This window comes from Podarcis gaigeae (genome assembly GCF_964106915.1).
Source record: "Podarcis gaigeae genome assembly, chromosome: 17".
NCBI classification, from domain to species: Eukaryota; Metazoa; Chordata; class Lepidosauria; order Squamata; family Lacertidae; genus Podarcis; species Podarcis gaigeae.
This window is the reverse complement of record NC_139694.1, coordinates 33,642,673-33,661,701: the sequence shown is the minus strand read 5'-3', so window position 1 is coordinate 33,661,701 and position 19,029 is coordinate 33,642,673. Positions and strand designations below refer to the sequence as shown.

General features: G+C 47.9%; 1 protein-coding gene across 2 annotated transcripts in view; it reads left to right on the top strand.

Annotated features, from left to right (window-relative positions):
* Positions 1–5,903: 5,903 nt before the first annotated feature.
* The window catches only part of TRIP10 (thyroid hormone receptor interactor 10), an 83,946-nt gene continuing 70,820 nt past the window's right edge, over positions 5,904–19,029 (top strand). The window contains exon 1 of one of the 2 annotated variants that reach the window (XM_083719050.1): positions 5,904–6,639. In XM_083719050.1, the coding sequence (XP_083575176.1) occupies positions 6,616–6,639 (24 nt within the window). In that variant the 5' untranslated portion in view covers positions 5,904–6,615. The remainder of the gene's footprint in view (positions 6,640–19,029) is intronic. The other variant, XM_083719049.1, reaches the window with a different exon arrangement.

Genomic DNA, 19,029 nt, shown 5'->3' with positions numbered 1-19,029 from the left:
AAATCATTTGATTATAAAATCAGTTCAAATCAGATTAATGGCTAGAGTTCTGTGAGGATTGCCAAAGGAGGGGGTCAGGCTGAATTGATGTGCAAACTCTGGAATTAATCTCTGCGAGATGAAGGTGTAGGGGTTTTACTGAAACTAAAGTTATTTCAATCGTTTTGGTAAGAGATGAGGGAATCAGCAGTGTTGCGCAGTAGGCAACAGCTGTTCCTTGTGGCAGAGTCTTGCTTCAATAAACCAAGAGGGTTACCATTTTAATGCCACCTATCTGACGTCCCATCTATGTCTCTACATTAATCAATCTGGCACAACTTATCACCTCGTTAGAATTATTGATGGAGAGAAGAGCCATCAAGTTGCGTCCAGTCAGCATTGAAAGGATGGGAAGATGAGCCACTCTTGACTGAGCCGACTGCCATTAGGACTGGGTTTTCAATGACTATGTACGGTATTCTTGGAACACACAGGAAGAAAACAAAACTTCCTGACTCCGCATAGTTTTCGCTCTTGAGTCACTGGCTCCCCCAGCCGCCGCCACTACCCCTCCTGGTCACCATGGCAACGCGATAGGATTCTATGTGCAACCCTGCATGAATTTCACAGCATTTTTGTAGATAGTCCTTCCACATTCCTTCTGATACTGGTTCATTCCGAAGGTTATGAGGAAGTTAAATTTCCTGAGGTCAGCGACATGGGAAACTGATGTGACGCTCATTGCCATTGGGGTTGAGGATGGTTTTGCTGACAGCAAGGTTTTCTAGTTCTTGTGGAGAGACAGCTTTGTCTTGCTCATTCCACTGAAGGATGCCTTGGTAATCTCAACAGTCCATTGTTTTTCTGCTGAGCGAGAAGTTTATAAGAAACAATGGTGTGTACAGTATATAAGGGCACATTTGTGCCATACAGTTGCATTAATTCAGAATAACTGCTTCCTTCACTTATTTATTTTATAAAATAAAATGGGATGCAATTTCAATACAACAATTAACATACAACAGTAAAAAAACAACACACGGTTCAGATTAAATCAACAATTCAAGATTATTGCAGTAGTCAAAGTATCCATTTAGTACAGAGAACTGCTGAACATTGCAGACTGCAACACCCATCACCCCAGGACATACTGGTTGAGGCAGCTGGGAGTTCGAATCCAACAGTACTGGGTCACAGACTTCACCATCTTGGATTCCTTGCTTCTAGTGGACATGAGTTTGATGCCCAGTTGTATGGAAATAAGAAACAGACCATTTCCTGAAGACTGCACCACCCTGGAAGATTCATACAAGTGATAATGTTCTCTGTTCCTGGACCCAGGCTATTTAGGATTTTATAACTTCCGTCCTGTGCATTGTTACTACATTGAGCACAGTGGGTCCTACTCTTCAGTAAACGTGTATTGGATTGGGTCACATGGGCAGTACCATAAGCTAAGCCCAGAAACCTACTAGCAATCAGTGGCGCCCCTTCAGAGGGGAATAAAATATTCCATACGATGGCTAACTTCAACCAATTGCTGGGCAACTGTGTTCAAGGGTAGAACCATGCAGAGCTCAGTGTAGTAATCAAACCAGAAAGTTGCTACCCTCTGAAGAGTGGGCAGCAGGGACACTTGTCCACCAGGAGAGGGCACAGTTGGCATACCATCTGAAGCTGGCAAAAAGGACCCAATCCAAATATGAAATTGAACCTGATCCTTAAGGAATCAATGGTTTGCTTTTCATGTTTCTAGAACTTGTTGTTTTTATCTCATTTGTTGTTTTTATCTCATTTTTAGCTTGCTGTATACCATTTTAATCGCTTCACGCTGCAATGTACCAATTTGTTAAATAATAAAATAATATAAGGTCAAGACATAGGTGGCGCTGTGGGTTAAACCACAGAGCCTAGGACTTGCCGATCAGAAGGTCGGCGGTTCGAATCCCTGCGACGGGGTGAGCTCCCATTGCTCAGTCCCTGCTCCTGCCAACCTAGCAGTTCGAAAGCACGTCAAAGAGCAAGTAGATAAATAGGTACCGCTCTGGCGGGAAGGTAAATGGCGTTTCCGTGCGCTGCTCTGGTTCGCCAGAAGCGGCTTAGTCATGCTGGCCACATGACCCGGAAGCTGTACACCAGTTCCCTCGGCCAATAAAGCGAGTTGAGCGCCACAACCCCAGAGACAGTCACGACTGGACCTAATGGTCAGGGGTCCCTTTACCTTTACTTTAAAATAATATAAGAGGAATGTGGGTGGCACTGTGATCTAAACCAGAGAGCCTAGGGCTTGCCGATCAGAAGGTCGGCGGTTCAAATCCCTGTGACTGGGTGAGCTCCCATTGCTCAGTCCCAGCTCCTGCCAACTAGTAGTTCGAAAACACATCAAAGTGCAAGGTAAACAGCGGGAAGGTAAATAGAAGCGGCTTAGTCATGCTGGCCACATGACCCGGAAGCTGTTGCGGACAAACGCCGGCTCCCTCGGCCAGTAAAGTGAGATGAGCACCACAACCCCAGAGTCGTCCGCGACTGGACTTAATGGTCAGGGGTCCCTTTACCTTTACCTAAAATAATAGAAGAATCCACTCTCATCCAGAACAGCTAAACCACTGACTTGGTCCTCCTTTAAACTGCATGGTGCTTGTGACATCTGCCTCTGACTGGTTCATTCGCTGTGATGGTTCACCTATGTTCAGTTTATTAGAGCATTAAGCAGCCTGCAGTCAACTTCTGTTTGGAGTGGGAAAGCTGTCTATCTATCTGAGATCAAAACCTCACACAGTACAGAATAGGGCAAGAACAAAAGTCCCAGAATGTAAGGAAGTTAAGTCAACAGGCAAGGAAGGAAGTAGCGAACGGGCTGAGAAAGAGAAATTGTGTAGGTAGGTAAAAAAAAAAGAAATGTGTGAGGAAAAGGAAAGAAAAGGCAGAGGTTTTTGTGGTGCCTCGAGGGTGGCAAATGACTAACCTTTGCTTGCTATCTGGGGGCACTGCTTAGTGCTTAAAAGAAGCAATAGACACATCTGCATAAAATTTGCAAATGCTATCGTACACACATATATGCAAATAAACAAGAATGGACATTCCAAAGAACGGAACTGTTTGGTGTGCAGCAGTTAAATGAAGCTAAACAAAGCCTAGCTGTCCCCTTGCATTTGTTAAAAGGGAAGAAATGGAGGTGCCTTTGATGTACAGTTGACAAGTGACAGTAGGCCTCCCCCCCCCCATCTCTACCACAGTAGCTGGCGGCAGACCCCAAAAGACTTTGTCTCCGTCCAGTGGCCACCCCCTAAGGAAAAGGTTCCCAAACTGGTCTGCAGACCAACACTGGCCTGCAAGCTTCATTCAGGTCATCCCTGGTGTGTCTGCAAAGAACGCCCATACATTTGCGCTTCTTATTGAAGGTACTTTTGCTGCCCTTAAATTGTTGTGAATACAGTGGTACCTCGGGTTAATAACTTAATTTGTTCCAGAGGTGCTTTCTTAACCTGAAGCGTGCTTTCGCTAATGGGGCCTCCTGCTGCCGCTCGATTTCCGTTCTTAACCTGGAGAAACCACTTCCTGGTTAGCGGAGTTTGTAACCTGAGGTACCACTGTACCTGCTTTGTAATATTACCCCCCACCCCCCAAAAAAGAACAGAGAGGCATTTAACAGACCATTTGTGTTTGAGTTGGCGTTATTGGTCCCAAGCCGCAGGTGGCGCTGTGGTCTAAACCACTGAGCCTCTTGGGCTTGCCGATCAGAAGGTTGAAGGCTCGAATCTCCACGATAGGGTGAGTTCCCATTCCTCTGTCCCAGCTCCTGCCAACCTAGCAGTTTGAAAGCATACCAGTGCAAGTAGATAAATAGGTACCGCTGCGGCAGGAAGGTAAACGGCGTTTCTGTGTGCTCTGGTTTCTGTCATGGTGTTCCCGTTGCGCCAGAAGCGTTTTAGTCATGCTGGCCACATGACCTGGAAAGCTGTCTGTGGACTTCTCGGCCTGAAAGTGAGATGAGTGCCGCAACCCCCTAGTCGCCTTTGACTGGACTTAACCATCCAGGGGTCATTTACCTTTACTTTATTGGTCCCAAGGAAATGTGGGGGTTTGGTCAGGTGGTGGTGGTGTCACGGCTGGCCCACCCATGAGGCAAAGTGAAGTGTGGGCCTCAGGCAAGATACATAGGGGCAGCAGATCCGGCCTGCAAGGAATGCATTGCCTGCCGCTGCTGTTGCATGGTTGCAGCACTGTGCTGGTCCCAGGGGTAAGGTACCGTGGGCGTAAGCAGAGTCCACACGAAGAGGGGCGAGGTCCGAGGCGGAGAGCCGGGCGGGGAACAGGAACGCTGGAACAGGAGACTGAGCAGGGAACAGGAACACCGGATGATCAGGAACAGGAGACTGAGCAGGGAACAGGAGCACCGGATGATCAGGAACAGGAGACCGAGCAGGGAACAGGAGCACCGGCTGGTCAGGAACAGGAGGCCGAGCAGGGGTCAGGGACACAGGAAGGTCCGAAGCCAACAACGACATTGCTCCCGCAACCTGGGACCGGGCTGACTAGGCTTTTATCCTCTTCTAAGGCCGGGGGCGGTCCCGGCCCCCAGGAGCCCCGCCTCCTCTGGCCTTAAGGCAAGCACTCCTCCTGGGAGCAACCAGTTCCCTTCGCCTCTCTGCCCTAAGCCTCTGCAGATCAGGAGAGGCCGAAGGGTTACTGGGCCCTGGAGGAGGCTCACCTGACGCCACTGAGTCCTCAAGCACCTCTGGGGCCAGAAGGGTTTCACCTGGGGCCAGCTCCTGGTGCTCTGCCACAGGTGCAGGCTCTTCAGCATCTAGGCCTTGCCCCAGTTCAGCCGGCCCTGGAGGCGGGGACTCCTGTGCAGGCTGGGATTCCTCTGGTTCATCCTCTGAATCGGAATCCCAGGCCATCACAAGCACACTCCTTGGAGGCTGGATCTGCCTTCCTCCTCAGCAGTCCCTCCCCAGTGCAACCTCTCAGTGAATAGGAGGTACTGCTGGTTTCCTCCCACCCTTAGGGTGGCAATAGCAGAGGCTCCCCTCTGGGATCTCCCGGATTCTGCGCCTGCCCAGTGTGATTTACAGCAAGCCCCTTTCCCCACCATGACAACCTTTGATTCCCACTTCAACCTTTGGGTAAGGTTGAGTATACTGGAAGGAGCGTCTCCACCCCCATCGTCCAGCCCTGACACTGAGGTCCAGCTCCCAGGGCCTTCTGGCGGTTCCCTCGCTGCGAGAAGCAAAGTTACAGGGAACCATGCGGAGGGCCTTCTCGGTAGTGGCGCCTGCCCTGTGGAACACCCTCCCATAAGATGTCAAGCAAATAAAACAACTACTGTATCTGACTTTTAGAAGACATCTGAAGGCAGCCCTGTTAAGGGGAGTTTTTAATATTTGCTGTTTTATCGTGTTTTTAATATTCTGTTGGGAGCCGTCCGGAGTGGCTGGGGAAACCCAGCCAGATGGGTGGGGTATAAATAAATTATTATTATTATTATTGACTTGATTTTTCCCTTTTTGTTGCCGATCTAGATCTTTCCTCCCATGCTTGTTCCTTATGATAATAATGATGTTATTATTTATTCCCTGCTCATCTGGCTGGGTTTCCCCAGTCTCTCTTGGCTGGGGGAGGCATTTTGTGGTTCACCTTAGCTGAGATTCCTGCATTACAGGGTATGGGACTAGATGAGTCTTGCAGTCCCTTCCAACTCTCCAATTCTATGCTTCTGTGTCTTGGGCCGGCCTTGGGGTTGCTCTTCTCAGGGTGAATGGGACTGGAATCGTTTCATACCACACGTCAGTGGCTTGCGGAGCACCTCTCTGGGAGCCGTGAGGCTTCACGTGACTGCTTGTCACGTCTGGTAAGGGGCCACCGTACGGATTGGCGCAGCCACGTGGGACTGGAAATAGCCTTCCTGCGAACGCTGCCCGGGCTCCCTTAGCAACCACGCGGGGGACGCAGCCACATGGACTCCATCCTTGGAGGCGAAGCAAAATCCGGCGTGGAGCCGCGACGCTGAGCGCGCCCTCCGTCCCACCCGAGATCGAGACGCGTTTTCCTGTCTCGGGTCAAAGCGAGAGAAGATCCACCCCAGCGCCGCCCACGTTCACCGGCGGCGCATCCCCGACCGAGTCCAGCGGGCCGGATCCCGAGCGCCCGCGCCGCGAGATTCCCCGCGCGGCGAGCTGAGCCCGGCTCCAAGGAAGCGCGCGCGCGAGCGATCGCGGAGCCTGACGCGAGAGGAAACCCTTCGCCCATTGCGCGGGGGAAGGAGGGCGGCGGCGGCTTCCTGGGAAGAGCGGCGCGCCTCGGCTCCGCCTGTTGATCCCTTTTCGGGGGAGGGGGAAGACGGGCGGGCGGGCGGCCTTCGCCTCGGCATCAATCAAACCCTCGGAAGCCAGAGGGAGACGCGCCCCGTGCCAAGCCGGGGAATGCCGGCGCTCGTCGGGCTGCGCTGAGCCCTGCCTGCGCCTTTAAGGGCCGGGGCCGGAGCGGGGAGTGTCCCGGGCAGGCGCTGGAGGCTGGACGGGCGGGAGGAGCGGGACTCCCCGGGACGGGAGCGGCGGCGGAGGCGGCGGCGGATCGGGCTCCGGGTGGGCCTTGGCGCACGGAGCGAGGGCGCACGGCGACGGCGCTGCCAGCATGGACTGGGGCACGGAGCTCTGGGTAAGAAAGCGCGCGGCCGCCCCTTCCCCCTGGGGTTTTGCCCGGAGGCACCCCATATTCTCCCCCCTCCAGTCCTTATCTCCCTCTCTCCCCTCCCTCCATGTCCGATCACTTCGTCTCTCCACTCAAGGGTTGGGCTTCTCCATGATTCCCCAGACTTGATTTAAAGCGCGTTTCTCCGCCCTCTTCTCCAGCTCCCACCCGAAACTCAGAGTTTTCTCCCTCGTGTCAGAAGTCGTCTCTCTCTCTCTCTCTCTCTCTCCCCCCCCCCCTTCAGTGCCTGCCTCCCCCTCTTTTCCTGATGGCTGCTAATATTATTCTGGCTGCTACTTGTCCTGGGCTCTCTCCTTTTCTCTGCCGCCTTGTTCCGTTCCGTTTTCTTCTCTTTCGGTGACCCTGTTGCTTTCCTCCCTCCCTTTGCCCCTTGGCTGAGAAAAGGGATGTTATTCTGTGTGTGTGTGTGTGTGTGTGTGTGTGTGAGAGAGAGAGAGAGAGAGAGAGAGAGAGAGAGAGAAACCAATATTTTCCCTGGGTCGTTAGGCACTGTATTAACACAGACTAACTTTAATTTGGCCGGGTAGATAAGACCACCTGAAAGCAAGAGGAGGCGCTTTCACATTAATGATCTTCAATATTTAAAGCTGTAGCTGGACCCATAGCAGACTCCCCACTGCTCCCTAAGTATATATTTTTTCCTGGTTCTGGCTTCTTACGCTTGATAATTAGATGGGCAAGAAACCCTTTGTCTACCGCTTTATCATGAGTAAGTGAGCTGCATGTTTTACTGTGCTAGCCTATCATATTTTGGCTCTGCTGTTGCACTTTTGCATATTGGGGTGCAGCTCTCAGATTGGGAACACCTGAGTTGTGATTTAAGAGCTGGATGTCCTAATATCCTCTGTGATATTGTCCTCATTCACACATAACAAGCAAGCATGTTAAGTTTTAAGTTAAATTTAAGCTGTAGTTTGGCTTAATGTGTTACCTGAACCTGGGCTTGTGGTTTAGCTCTTTACCAGGGACGAAACTAGGCTTTATTTCACCCAAGACAAAGACCCCGTTTAGCACCCCACCCATGCATATTTGCACACACACACACAGGCTATGGGAGCCTCAATGGCGCCCCTTTGGAGGCTTCACCTGGGGCAAAAACCAGACAAGCTGCAAAGCAGGGTTGTCCTAATGGTCACTGGGCCTCTGTATATCATTTGAAGGCATACATCTTCCATTATGTGCTGCTTTACTGCTTGTGAGAAGATGCCCCTAACTCAGTGGCTCCCAAACTTTTCCCCTCATGGACCATTTAAAAATTGCTGAGGGTCTTGGCGGACCACTTAATGTTATTTTTTCTGCCTGTTGTCCCAGTTGTAATGCTGTGCTAGATGCTGTGTGGTTTTTAATTGTATATTTATTTATTTATTTATTTATTTATTCCTTCTTTTATTTGTTGCATTTTGTACTACAATACAAGAAATGGATGTGCCGTATCTGGTGTTCAACCAGTGTGGTGTAGTGGTTAAGAGACCCAGTGTGGTGTAGTGGTTAAGAGCAGTAGACTCGTAATCTGGTGAACCAGGTTCGCTTCCCCACTCCTCCACATGCAGCTGTTGGGTGTCCTTGGGCTAGTCACACTTCTCTGAAGTCTCTCAGCCCCACTCACCTTACAGAGCGGTTGTTGTGGGGGAGGAAGGGAAAGGAGAATGTTAGCCGCTTTGAGACTCCTTAGGGGTATCAAATCCAAAGGCCTGGAAACGATGCATTATGAGGAACAGCTAAGGGAGCTGGGCATGTTTAGCCTGGAGAAGAGGAGGTTAAGGGGTGATATGATAGCCATGTTCAAATATATAAAAGAATGTCACATAGAGGAGGGAGAAAGGTTGTTTTCTGCTGCTCCAGAGAAGCGGACACGGAGCAATGGTTCCTACAAGAAAGAAGATTCCACCTAAACATTAGGAAGAACTTCCTGACAGTAAAAGCTGTTTGACAGCGGAATTTGCTGCCAAGGAGTGTGGTGGAGTCTCCTTCTTTGGAGGTCTTTAAGCAGAGGCTTGACAACCATATGTCAGGAGTGCTCTGATGGTGTTTCCTGCTTGGCAGGGGGTTGGACTCGATGGCCCTTGTGGTCTCTTCCAACTCTATGATTCTATGATTCTTCAACAACCGTAAAAACACAAACACATTGCAAACCACCTGAATGAAGCTCATAGGTCACTAGTGGTCTGCCAACCACAGTTTGGGGACCTTTGCCCTAAACAGCCACTTGGAGTGCATGGCTCTATGTATATGCAAAATGCTCATGTATACACATCCCTCAATACCTTTTAACTGTCCTGCTGTACTTAAAATCAGGGAGGCCAAATAATGTAATTTGTGGGTAAAGTATGAATTCTAATCCTGGCCCATTTTAATGAATGCAAAACCCAAGAGTGTTGCCAGACTGTACCATTTTGTGCTTCGAATTAATCTGGAATAAAGGTGGCCTGACTTTAGTCTTACGTGGTCTGTTTTAATCATTACGTGGTCCACCAATACGGGTTAAATGTATGAAGCAAGGCAGACTGCGTACTCTGGGTCTGTTAGCAGCTGAAAGCCTAATTGATATATATCAAGTGATGCTGAGGAGGCTCTCCTGCTAAGAACATGAGACGTGCTATACTTACTGTAGGGAGTGAGCAAACTTTCAGAATTTACTTTGTTTTTACCAGACTTCTGATATTCACCGCCTGGAGTCTGGTACAAAAGACAGATACATCGAAGAACTAAAGGATTCTGAGCCCAGGAATTTATTTTGAGTACCAGAACTGAACTGAGTGTACAGTCCTTGCACACACTAACCCTCTCCTGGCTTCCCTGAATTTCTTCATTTTGGCAATATGAGGGAATGAGGATTCATTTTGTTACTGCTGCTGTTTGTTGTGGTGCCAATTGTTTAATCTACTGCAAATCTCCCAGTAGATCAGTCTACTGCAAATCTGCCAGTAGATCAAGACCGTCCTTTTACTCACCCTTGATGTAGTGAACCAATGTCTACATAGTCCAGTACTCTTTGATAGGTAAAGGGACCCCTGACCGTTAGGCCAAGCCGTGGACAACTGTGGGGATGCGGCGCTCATCCCGCTTTATTGGCCGAGGGAGACCGCGTACAGCTTCCGGGTCATGTGGCCAGCATGACTAAGCTGCTTCTGGCGAACCAGAGCAGCGCACGGAAACACCATTTACTTTCCCGCCAGAGCGGTACCTATTTATCTACTTGCACTTCGTGCTTTTGAACTGCTAGGTTGGCAGGAACAGGGACTGAGCAACGGGAGCTCACCCCGTCGTGCGGATTCGAACTGCCGAGTTTCTGATCAGCAAGCCCTAGGAAATTGGCCTTTGGTCAATTGGACTGTGGTCTTCATTTTGCCTTCTTCTGATCTAGAATATGCGTTGGTTCATGAAAACTTATTTGGGAGCAAATTCAGCGTCTCACAATGAGGCCCTTAAGGCACCATCAACTTCTATGTACATGTGATTTAATCTCCCCTTCATCTTCCCAGGTAAGCTATGGTGAAGGATAGCCAGAGGTGGGCAGAATGTGTAGCTATTGCATAAAGAAAAACAGGGTAGAGACTTCAATCAGGAGCTGAGGAAGGGGGGGGGGAAACAAACACTGTTGCTTTAAACAGGCAGCAGCAGAAATGTCCCTTAATCTGCTTTGGGGTAGAACAGGAATATAGTAATGATTTTAAATAGCAGTGGAAGAGACTTTCATGTAAGGCAAAATTGCTGGTGGTGCAAAGTGAGCTGGAGAAAAGAGTGTGGGAGAATTTTATTTGTAGCTTGCTCTGTTCTAGAGCCTCACAGAGGGTAAGACCTTTGTACCCAGTTCAAAACATAGTTTCCCAAGAAGAAAAAGTGTTGGGTATATGCACTTTATACCTAATAGGTTTGGAGAGTATATTTGGTAGAAGTCCCTTCCCTGATTACTTTTTCATGGATTAAAGGTGATGATTGATCCTGAACACATCCAAGAGAGGTTGGGAGTATTAGTAATGTCAGGCCCCTTATTTTTGGTCTGTATTTTGACTTTTCTGTTTCTCTTGCCAATTGCTCAAAAGGGGCTCTTGATTTTGCTTTTCTCTCGCAGCCCTTGTTTCATGTGCTGTGAAGCACGTTCTGGGTTTCTGGAAGGACCAGTGCTTTCTCTTGCACCTGGTTTAGGTTTTGCTTGTGTGCAAATGTGGAAGATACAGGATCCGAAGGTGTCTTTCTCACCCCTTCAGCAAAGCTTCTGTGTCTAATCTAGTTAGTTCAGAGATTAACTTTAGCCTGGTTGCATGAGTAGAGGAGGCTATTTCTGGCTTCTGCCCTTGCATGGGCAACAGTTGAGTGCCCTCGACAGGGGAAGGAATATTTAAATACCCTCAAAATTCAGTCTAACCATTTCCACCAGTAAAATTGATCTGCATACTTCTACATCTGCATAGCATAACTTGGCCAATTTTCTGGGTCTCCTGGGTTCTCTACCATGTCTAGGGTCAAAAGGGGCAATGTACAAGCTGGAATCATGCAGTCTATGGTTGCTAGGCCACAATTAATTCAGAATGTTGCCATTAGTGGAACCTTCCACTGGGTGCCTGAGTTTGTTGTTTCCCAATCCGTAGATTTAGTTGGAGGCTGCTTATTCTTTGCCTAGCGTCTGATTCTCATTTAATGAATTACCTGTGCAGGTAGCACTTGCATGTCAGAAACAGCATGCAAAACTGTGTGTGTAGAACATGCTGCTGTACAAACTGCTGGGAAGCTACAGATTGGCCGTGTCTTTTCATATTAATGTACACCATCTGTACGCGCAGCAAAATAGCGATGGTCTATACTCATTTGACTGTAGCAGTTGGCAATCTGATCGCCCTGATTTTTCCCATGTGGTCATGCTCTCTGTATAATAAATCAAACTCTGGGGTGTTTTTCAAAAACTTGTGGCAGATTCATGGAACCGATTCCCCCTCACCTTCCAATGTTGCAGGTTGTGTCTTATTTTGTACTCTGCCCAAAAAGGGGGAGGGACACAAGCATCGGTTGATTCCTATGCTCTTTTATGTACATCTTGACTGGACATAAAAGTCTCTACTTTGTATCTGAAGGGATAATTCCCTTTTGTTTAATGGGGATGCTGATGTTTAATCATTGGGATGAGCTGTGTGATAGAAGTACAGTGGTACCTCAGGTTAAGTACTTAATTCGTTCCGGAGATCCATACTTAACCTGAAACTGTTCTTAACCTGAAGCACCACTTTAGCTAATGGGGCCTCCTGCTGCTGCCGCGCCGCCGGAGCCCAATTTCTGTTCTCATCCTGAAGCAAAGTTCTTAACCTGAAGCACTATTTCTGGGTTAGCGGAGTCTGTAACCTGAAGCATATGTAACCTGAAGCGTATGTAACCCGAGGTACCACTGTATTATTTATTGTTTATTTATTAAATTTATATACCACCCTTCATCCAAAGATCACAGGGTGGTTTACAGTATGAAAACATAAAATACAGAAGAAGAAGAACAACAACAAGAAGCAAGCAATAACCACCCATGTACTGAAAACTGCATCGCCCTCAACACTAATCTGAAGGAGATGGAGGGGGGTTTTTTGGAAGGAAGAATTACTGTATTTTTCGTCCTATAGGGCGCACCGGCCCATAGGATGCACTTTGTTTTTTTGGGGGGGGGAGTGAAAAAAAAAATTACCCCCCCCCCAGCCGCGGTTGCCGCCCCAAGCTTTGCGGACACTCGCCCGAAGCATGGGGAGCCCTCCGGAGGGCTCCGCGTGCTTCGGGCGGCAGGCTGCCGCCCCAAGCCTCGCACGCTCGGCGGGATCTCCCGCTGGGCGCCCAAGGCTTGCAGACACTCGTTGGGGCTGCAGGCTGCTGCCCACAAGCCTTGTGAGCCTGCGGGAACTCCCACCAGGCTTGCAAGGCTTGCGGATAGCTTCCTGAAGCCTGGAGAGCGAGAGGGGTCGGTGCGCACCGATGCCTCTCGCTCTCCAGGCTTCAGCGAAAGCCTGCATTCGCCCCATAGGACGCACACACATTTCCCCTTCATTTTTGGAGGGGAGAAAGTGCGTCCTATGGGGCGAAAAATACGGTAATAGATAGGATGGGGTGTTTAACCAGATTCTCCTCTGCAAGTTGCCCCACGTGGCTGTTTACTGTTTGTCCCACAGTCTTGTTTGACTCAAAGATCAGAAGAAGCTTGCTTGGAGGGGAGGGAAGCCAGCAAAAGCAGGCGGAGGGTGGGGGGGACTTTTAGGGGAGATCTGGCAGGCGTGCAAAGTTTTAAGCACCTTTCTGCACATTGAGCCTCCCCTCTGCCCTTTCATTAACATTAACTGGCAAGTACATGTTTACCAGCATAACATGTAGTTTTGTCCTTTGTTGCAGGATGGATTGGAACTTGTCTTTGAAATGGTGTGTGTGTGTGTGTGTGTGTGTGTGTGTGTGTGTGTGTAGAAGCCTATACTGATTGCCGAGTTGCTTCTGTGCAGATATATTTAACGTGTTGTCCGTTGTTCAGGCTATTCCGCCCGATGTCTCTGGGTGTGGTCCAGGGTATTTTTTGTTAACCTTTAGCTAAGGACTTGCAAGGCTTTGGAGCTTAAAAGGGACGGTGTTTAGATTGGTGAATTGGGTAGGATCAAACAGTTCCACTGTTTGCAAATCTAGCCAGGGCTGTTTATGTTGGGTGAGGTGGTGTCTGTTTTCTTCAGCATGTTCTTCTGCTATCACTGCACCTCCCATTTCATCTTTCTTGAAGGAACCTCTTGTAGCTTCTCTGAAGTGGCGCTGCTTATAAGTGAGTAGGCAAAAGCAGGGGTAGGCAACCTAAGGCCCATGGGCCAGATGCAGCCCAGTTGCCATCTTAATTCGGCCCGTGGATGGTCTGGGAATCAGTGTGTTTTTACATGAGTAGAATGAGTCCTTTTATTTAAAATGCATCTCTGGGTTATTTGTTGGGCCTGCCTGGTGTTTTTACATGAGTAGAACCTGTACCTTGTTTTGGATTCTATTTAACTGGAAAACCCATTCTTCATCATCATCACCACCACCACCACAACCATCATCATTTTATTATTTATAAACCGCCCATCTGCCTGGGTTTCCCCAGCCACTCTGGGCGGCTCCCAACAGAACACTAAAAACAGAACAAAACTTCAAACATTAAAAGCTTCTCTAAACAGGGTTGCCTTTAGATGTCTTCTAAAAGTCAGATAGTTATTTATTTCCTTGACATCTGATGGGAGGGTGTTCCACAGGGCGGGCGCCACTACCAAGAAGGCCCTCTTCCTGGTCATTAACAAACATTAACTGTTAGTATTTGGAAGTTTCCGTGGGTATACGGAAAGAAGGTGGGGGCACACTGAACTTTTTTGGGGGGGTAAAATGATGCTCAGTTCACATTTCAGAAAAAGGTGGATCATGTCAAAATGTGTGTCAGTTTTTTCACATAAACATTTGAATTTGTACCAAGTCATTTTTACCCACGCACTCTGCGATCTTTTTTTTTTTAATGTAATGCTAGCAAAATTGTGTTCATCAAGTTGTTGTGAATTGCATAGCTTTTTAAATGAGTCACAAGGTACAGTGTTGGCACATTTGAAATCCAGAAATCATAGTGTGGTAATGTCACAAGACAGCATGCAAGCTTCTAGATTGTACAGAACTCTTTATCAAGCTAGATGCTAAATACAGGGGTGGCAGAGAAGCAACTCATATGCAGAGTGTTCAAGTAGCTATACAGTGGTACCTCGGTTTACAAACTTAATCCATTCCGGAAGTCCATTCTTAAGTCAAAGCGTTCTTAAACCGAGGCGTGCTTTCCCATAGAAAGTAATGGAAAATACATTAATCCATTCCAGACGATGAAAAACAACCCCTAAAACAGAAATTTAACATGAATTTTACTATCTAACGAGACCATTGATCGATAATCAAAGCAATCATCAGTGTACTGTACTATAAAATAAATAAGACAGTATTGATGATTTTTTTTTAAAAAAAAGAAAATATGATTTCCCCCCCCTTACCTGCACTGGTGATAGTCTTCCACAGTTTTGGGGGTGGGATGGGGGCTGCGGCGAGGCCTCCCACGGCCAGAGCCCTTCCACCGGCAGTGGAGCACGTTCGGCTTCTGAGGCAAAGTTCGGTAACTGGAACACCAACTTCCGGTTTTGTGGAGTTAGTTTCCCAAACAGTTCATTAACAGGACTGTTCGTAGACCAAGGTACTACCATATTACACCCAGGGTATTGTGAGATTAGGATTAAGTTCCCTATCTGAGAGGGTATTTGGCCTCTTTGGGCCCGGTTCTCCTGCCTCAGTTTGAACTGGTGGGCCCAATCTGGCTTCAAGGCAGAATATAAGGGAAAAGGTGGCATAGTCTGAGTCATGCTCAGTCGTATATATGAGAGAGTCTCATTTAGCACACAACATGCTAGGATTGGGCTGCACTTCACCAAGCGGCAGCTGGTGGGCAGGAATAATGTATGTGGCGGGGTCTCTATTCCTTTGTTAGCAAAAGGAAAAGGAAGGAGAGTTCAGAGTCGTACTGGAATGTGGGGTTGCCTAATCCGCTCCCAATTTCTTCACTGCTAATGCAATGCGCTCTACGTGGGGCTACCTTTGAAGGTGACCCGGAAACTACAACTAATCCAGAATGTGGCAGCTAGACTGGTGACTGGGAGCGGCCGCCAAGACCATATAACAACTGTCTTGAAAGACCTACACTGGTTGCCAGTACGTTTCCGAGCACAATTCAAAATGTTGGTGACCTTTAAAGCCCTAAACAGCCTCGGTCCAGTATACCTGAAGGAGAATCTCCACCTCCATCATTCTGCCCGGACACTGAGGTCCAGCACTGAGGGCCTTCTGGCGGTTCCCTCGCTGCAAGAAGCCAAGTTACAGGGAACCAGGCAGAGGGCCTTCTCGGTAGTGGCACCAGCCCTGTGGAACGCCCTCCCACCAGATGTCAAAGAGAAAAATAACAACCAAACTTTAGGAAGACATCTGAAGGCAGCCCTGTTTAGGGAAGCTTTTAATGTTTAATAGGTCATTGTATTTTAGTGTTTTGTTGGAAGCCGCCCAGAGTGGCTGGGGAAACCTAGCCAGATGGGCGGGGTATAAATAATAAATTATTATTATTACTACTACTAAGTTTTATGCCATAAAGCAAGTGATTCACTTAGGGAGATTCTTCCTGGTAGCTCGCACCCAAGAAGCTGGGAGTATTTGTCTCGATTACCAAAAAATGCAAACCATCTCTAGACATGAAAGTGTTTCCTCCCTGCATGATGGCATTTCTTATAAATGCAGCTGACTTCCTGGCAGTAGTTGCTGTTCCTTTATTTTGTTTGTGTTGACACTTGGGTAAAGGTGTGTGTGTGTGTGTGTGTGTGTGTGTGTGTATGTGTATGTGTGTGTGTGTTTTAATTTCAGACTTTCTTCCTCATACCTGACCTAACACATGGTTAAAATGTAGGGGAGAAATGGGGCTGTGCCAAATGGTACTGAAAGCAGTTTTGTCTCAAACAAGGGTGTCTATAGCAATGCCTCATGTAAGCAAGAAAAACTGGATCTTTTAATTCCAATTTCTAGGGTGCTGTCTAGCTGTAATTTTCACAAGTGTCTCTCTGCGCTGAAGATAGTGCGCTGTCTAAAGTTTTCCCTGCCTTTGACCACATTTCTTTCTTTCTTTCTTTCTTTTACTAGTCTATTGTGTAAGTTTTTTTATTGTGGTTTTTTTTGTTGTTTTTTTGCTAGAGATAAGGAGGGGAGTTCCGTTTTTCTGATGGAAAATAATTGGTTCAGAGAGAGGAGTTTCAAATAGCTGTTCCTTAGCAAGTTCCTGTGGGAGACAGCTTCAGCTCTGTAGCCAAGGAAGGGAATTGAGAGAGACGGAGCACCTATTAGTCATAATATTTATTATCCATATGTTAGGTTGTCTTGATTTCTTTTGGGGTCTCTTCACATGACAGTCTTAAAAACTGGGATAGAAAAGCTAAGAGCCAAATGGCTCTTGGGACCTGGGTTGCGGGTGCCAAAACAGAATGTCTAGTTGCCTTTGGGGGGGGGGGGGACACTTTTAATTATTTTGATAAGCATTGTTAATATCACATTTTTAACATAAATTGTTAATACATCTTTAATTTGGTGTTGACAATAAAAATATTGGTACCGTACTCAAAGCACTCTATTCTTTATTGTTAAACTCCTTAACATATTGCCTATCCTGAAATATACTTTGAGGCTTCAAAGCACATTCATTTCAGTAATCCTTGAGTGTTAACCAGGCGCAAAAAAAAATGGCAACCAGACTTTTTGAGGTGCTTGCAAATGGAGAATCTTTAGGTGCAAAATGCACTCGGCGCCCTGCTAATTTCGAACCCTGCACCTGTACAGCTTAAAAGGTTAACATGTTATCTGCTTTATTGCATTTGTATCCCGTGTTTCCTCTAATGCCTGCTGTTCGGTTTAATCCGGCCCCTGTGGCGGTTTATTTCCTGGGGTAAAACTTTGGTCGGCCTTCACGCATGTTCACTTCATCAAATCTGGCCCTCTTTGAAAAAAGTTTGGACACCCCTGCTCTAAGAAATCAAACATAAAATTATGTACATTATTATGTATCTTTCTCCCGCCCCTTCCACTTCCCTTTTCCTCCTCGTGACAGCCCTTGTTAAGTTTGGTTAGGCAGAGAGATGACAGTTGGCCTTGAGAGATGGGGACTGGCCCAAGGGAATCAAGTGAGATTCGCAGCTGAGGGGTGATCCCACTCTGGATCTTCCCAGTCTTGATCCAGCATTCTGTAGTCACTGCACCACACCTCTTTCAGTTGTATAGCTTTGTAGATGTAGCACATCAAATGTGCTTGTGCAGACGCAGACTTGCCACTGGTACATAATTCACAGAGCGATAGTGGTCTGCCACACCCTCTTGAGCGGATTACAGGTGGCAACTCTGAGTTTTCCCCCTGTAATGTGTGAAATGGCATCCTGTGTCTTTTGCACACTATTCTGATGAGCATTCCAGTTTCTGCAGCAGAGGTGGCTAACCTTCCCCGCCCCCCGTGAGGACCGCATTTGCCCTTGGCCAACTCAATGTGAACAATATGGCAGTGTGACCACCCTACTATACTCTTCCACAAATTCGAGTATGGTGATGCACACTGGTACAGAGCCCTCCCTCCTCCACTGATCCACGCAGATCAGCTGAGGGGGAGATGGAATCACCACTTTCCAGCTCATTAAATGTTTGATCTCGTTACAGAGGAGGAATTTATGTCACTCTGAGGGCATAGGTCTCTGTGCACCCCACTGCTGTGTCTACTCTACCTGGGGCAGTTGTTGGGGTTTTTTTATTTTGCCACTGCTGCCAAAATGGCAGGGAGGGAGTTGTGGGGTGGGAATCAGGCCCCGAATCTGGAGGACAGCCTCTCCTGCTCTAAAGAATACGGAGTACACTTTTGTTCTGTTCCACCGGGTTCCGTCTCCATGCCGCAAATGTTGGCTCAAAGTTTGTGCAGTCTTTGAGTCTTGCCAATCTGAATGCAACTGTAAGAGACGAGGGTACAAATCAATGATTGCTTGTGTCTGCATGCCTTGGTGTCTTGAGAGCCTTTTCAGCTGACATTACTGCTCCTTCCATCTCCACACACACACACACACACACACACACGTGTTTTTCACAGTCAAAGCTGGCATAGTCTGTTGGGGTGAAGCCTTAGTTGCCACGGAGACTGTCTTGCACTTTGTGCATCCAGGAGGGGCGAGGGAAGAGGAGAGAGAAAGTAGGAGACGCTGGTGTGTGTTTTGACTGTGAAGTGGAGGAAATGAGATTCTCTTGGCATGTGGGGGTAAAGGATGCCAAAGATCCGAGTAGGGGAGGGGTAGGTCCATGGAAAGCAAGCCACTTGCATACTTGGCAGAGGTGAGATTCCACTATTTCCAGAATCCTTGTACAGTCAGACCTCACGTTATACTTTTGCTTCATGTTGAGCATTTTCAGGTTGCGTCCCGCGGTGACCCAGAAGTACCAGAAAGGGTTACTTCTGGGTTTCGCCGCATGTGCAGACGCGCAAAATGACATCACGCGCAGACGCGGCGAATCACAACCCGCGCACGCGCAGACGTGAGTTGCATTCTGCTCATGTTGCAAATGAGCCTCCGGAACGGATCCCGTTCGCAACCAGAGGTGCCACTGTACTTGCAGAAACCTGGCCTTCCACTTCAGAGTTTGTCTTGGGGACCAACTCAAAGCATTTTGGTGTCGGAGGCAGGAAATCAAAATGGCAACCCCCAGCTCTAATTCACGTGGGGAATAATCTACTGGTCAGTTCTCCCAAGCTAGTCTCATTGGCACCAGTGGGAG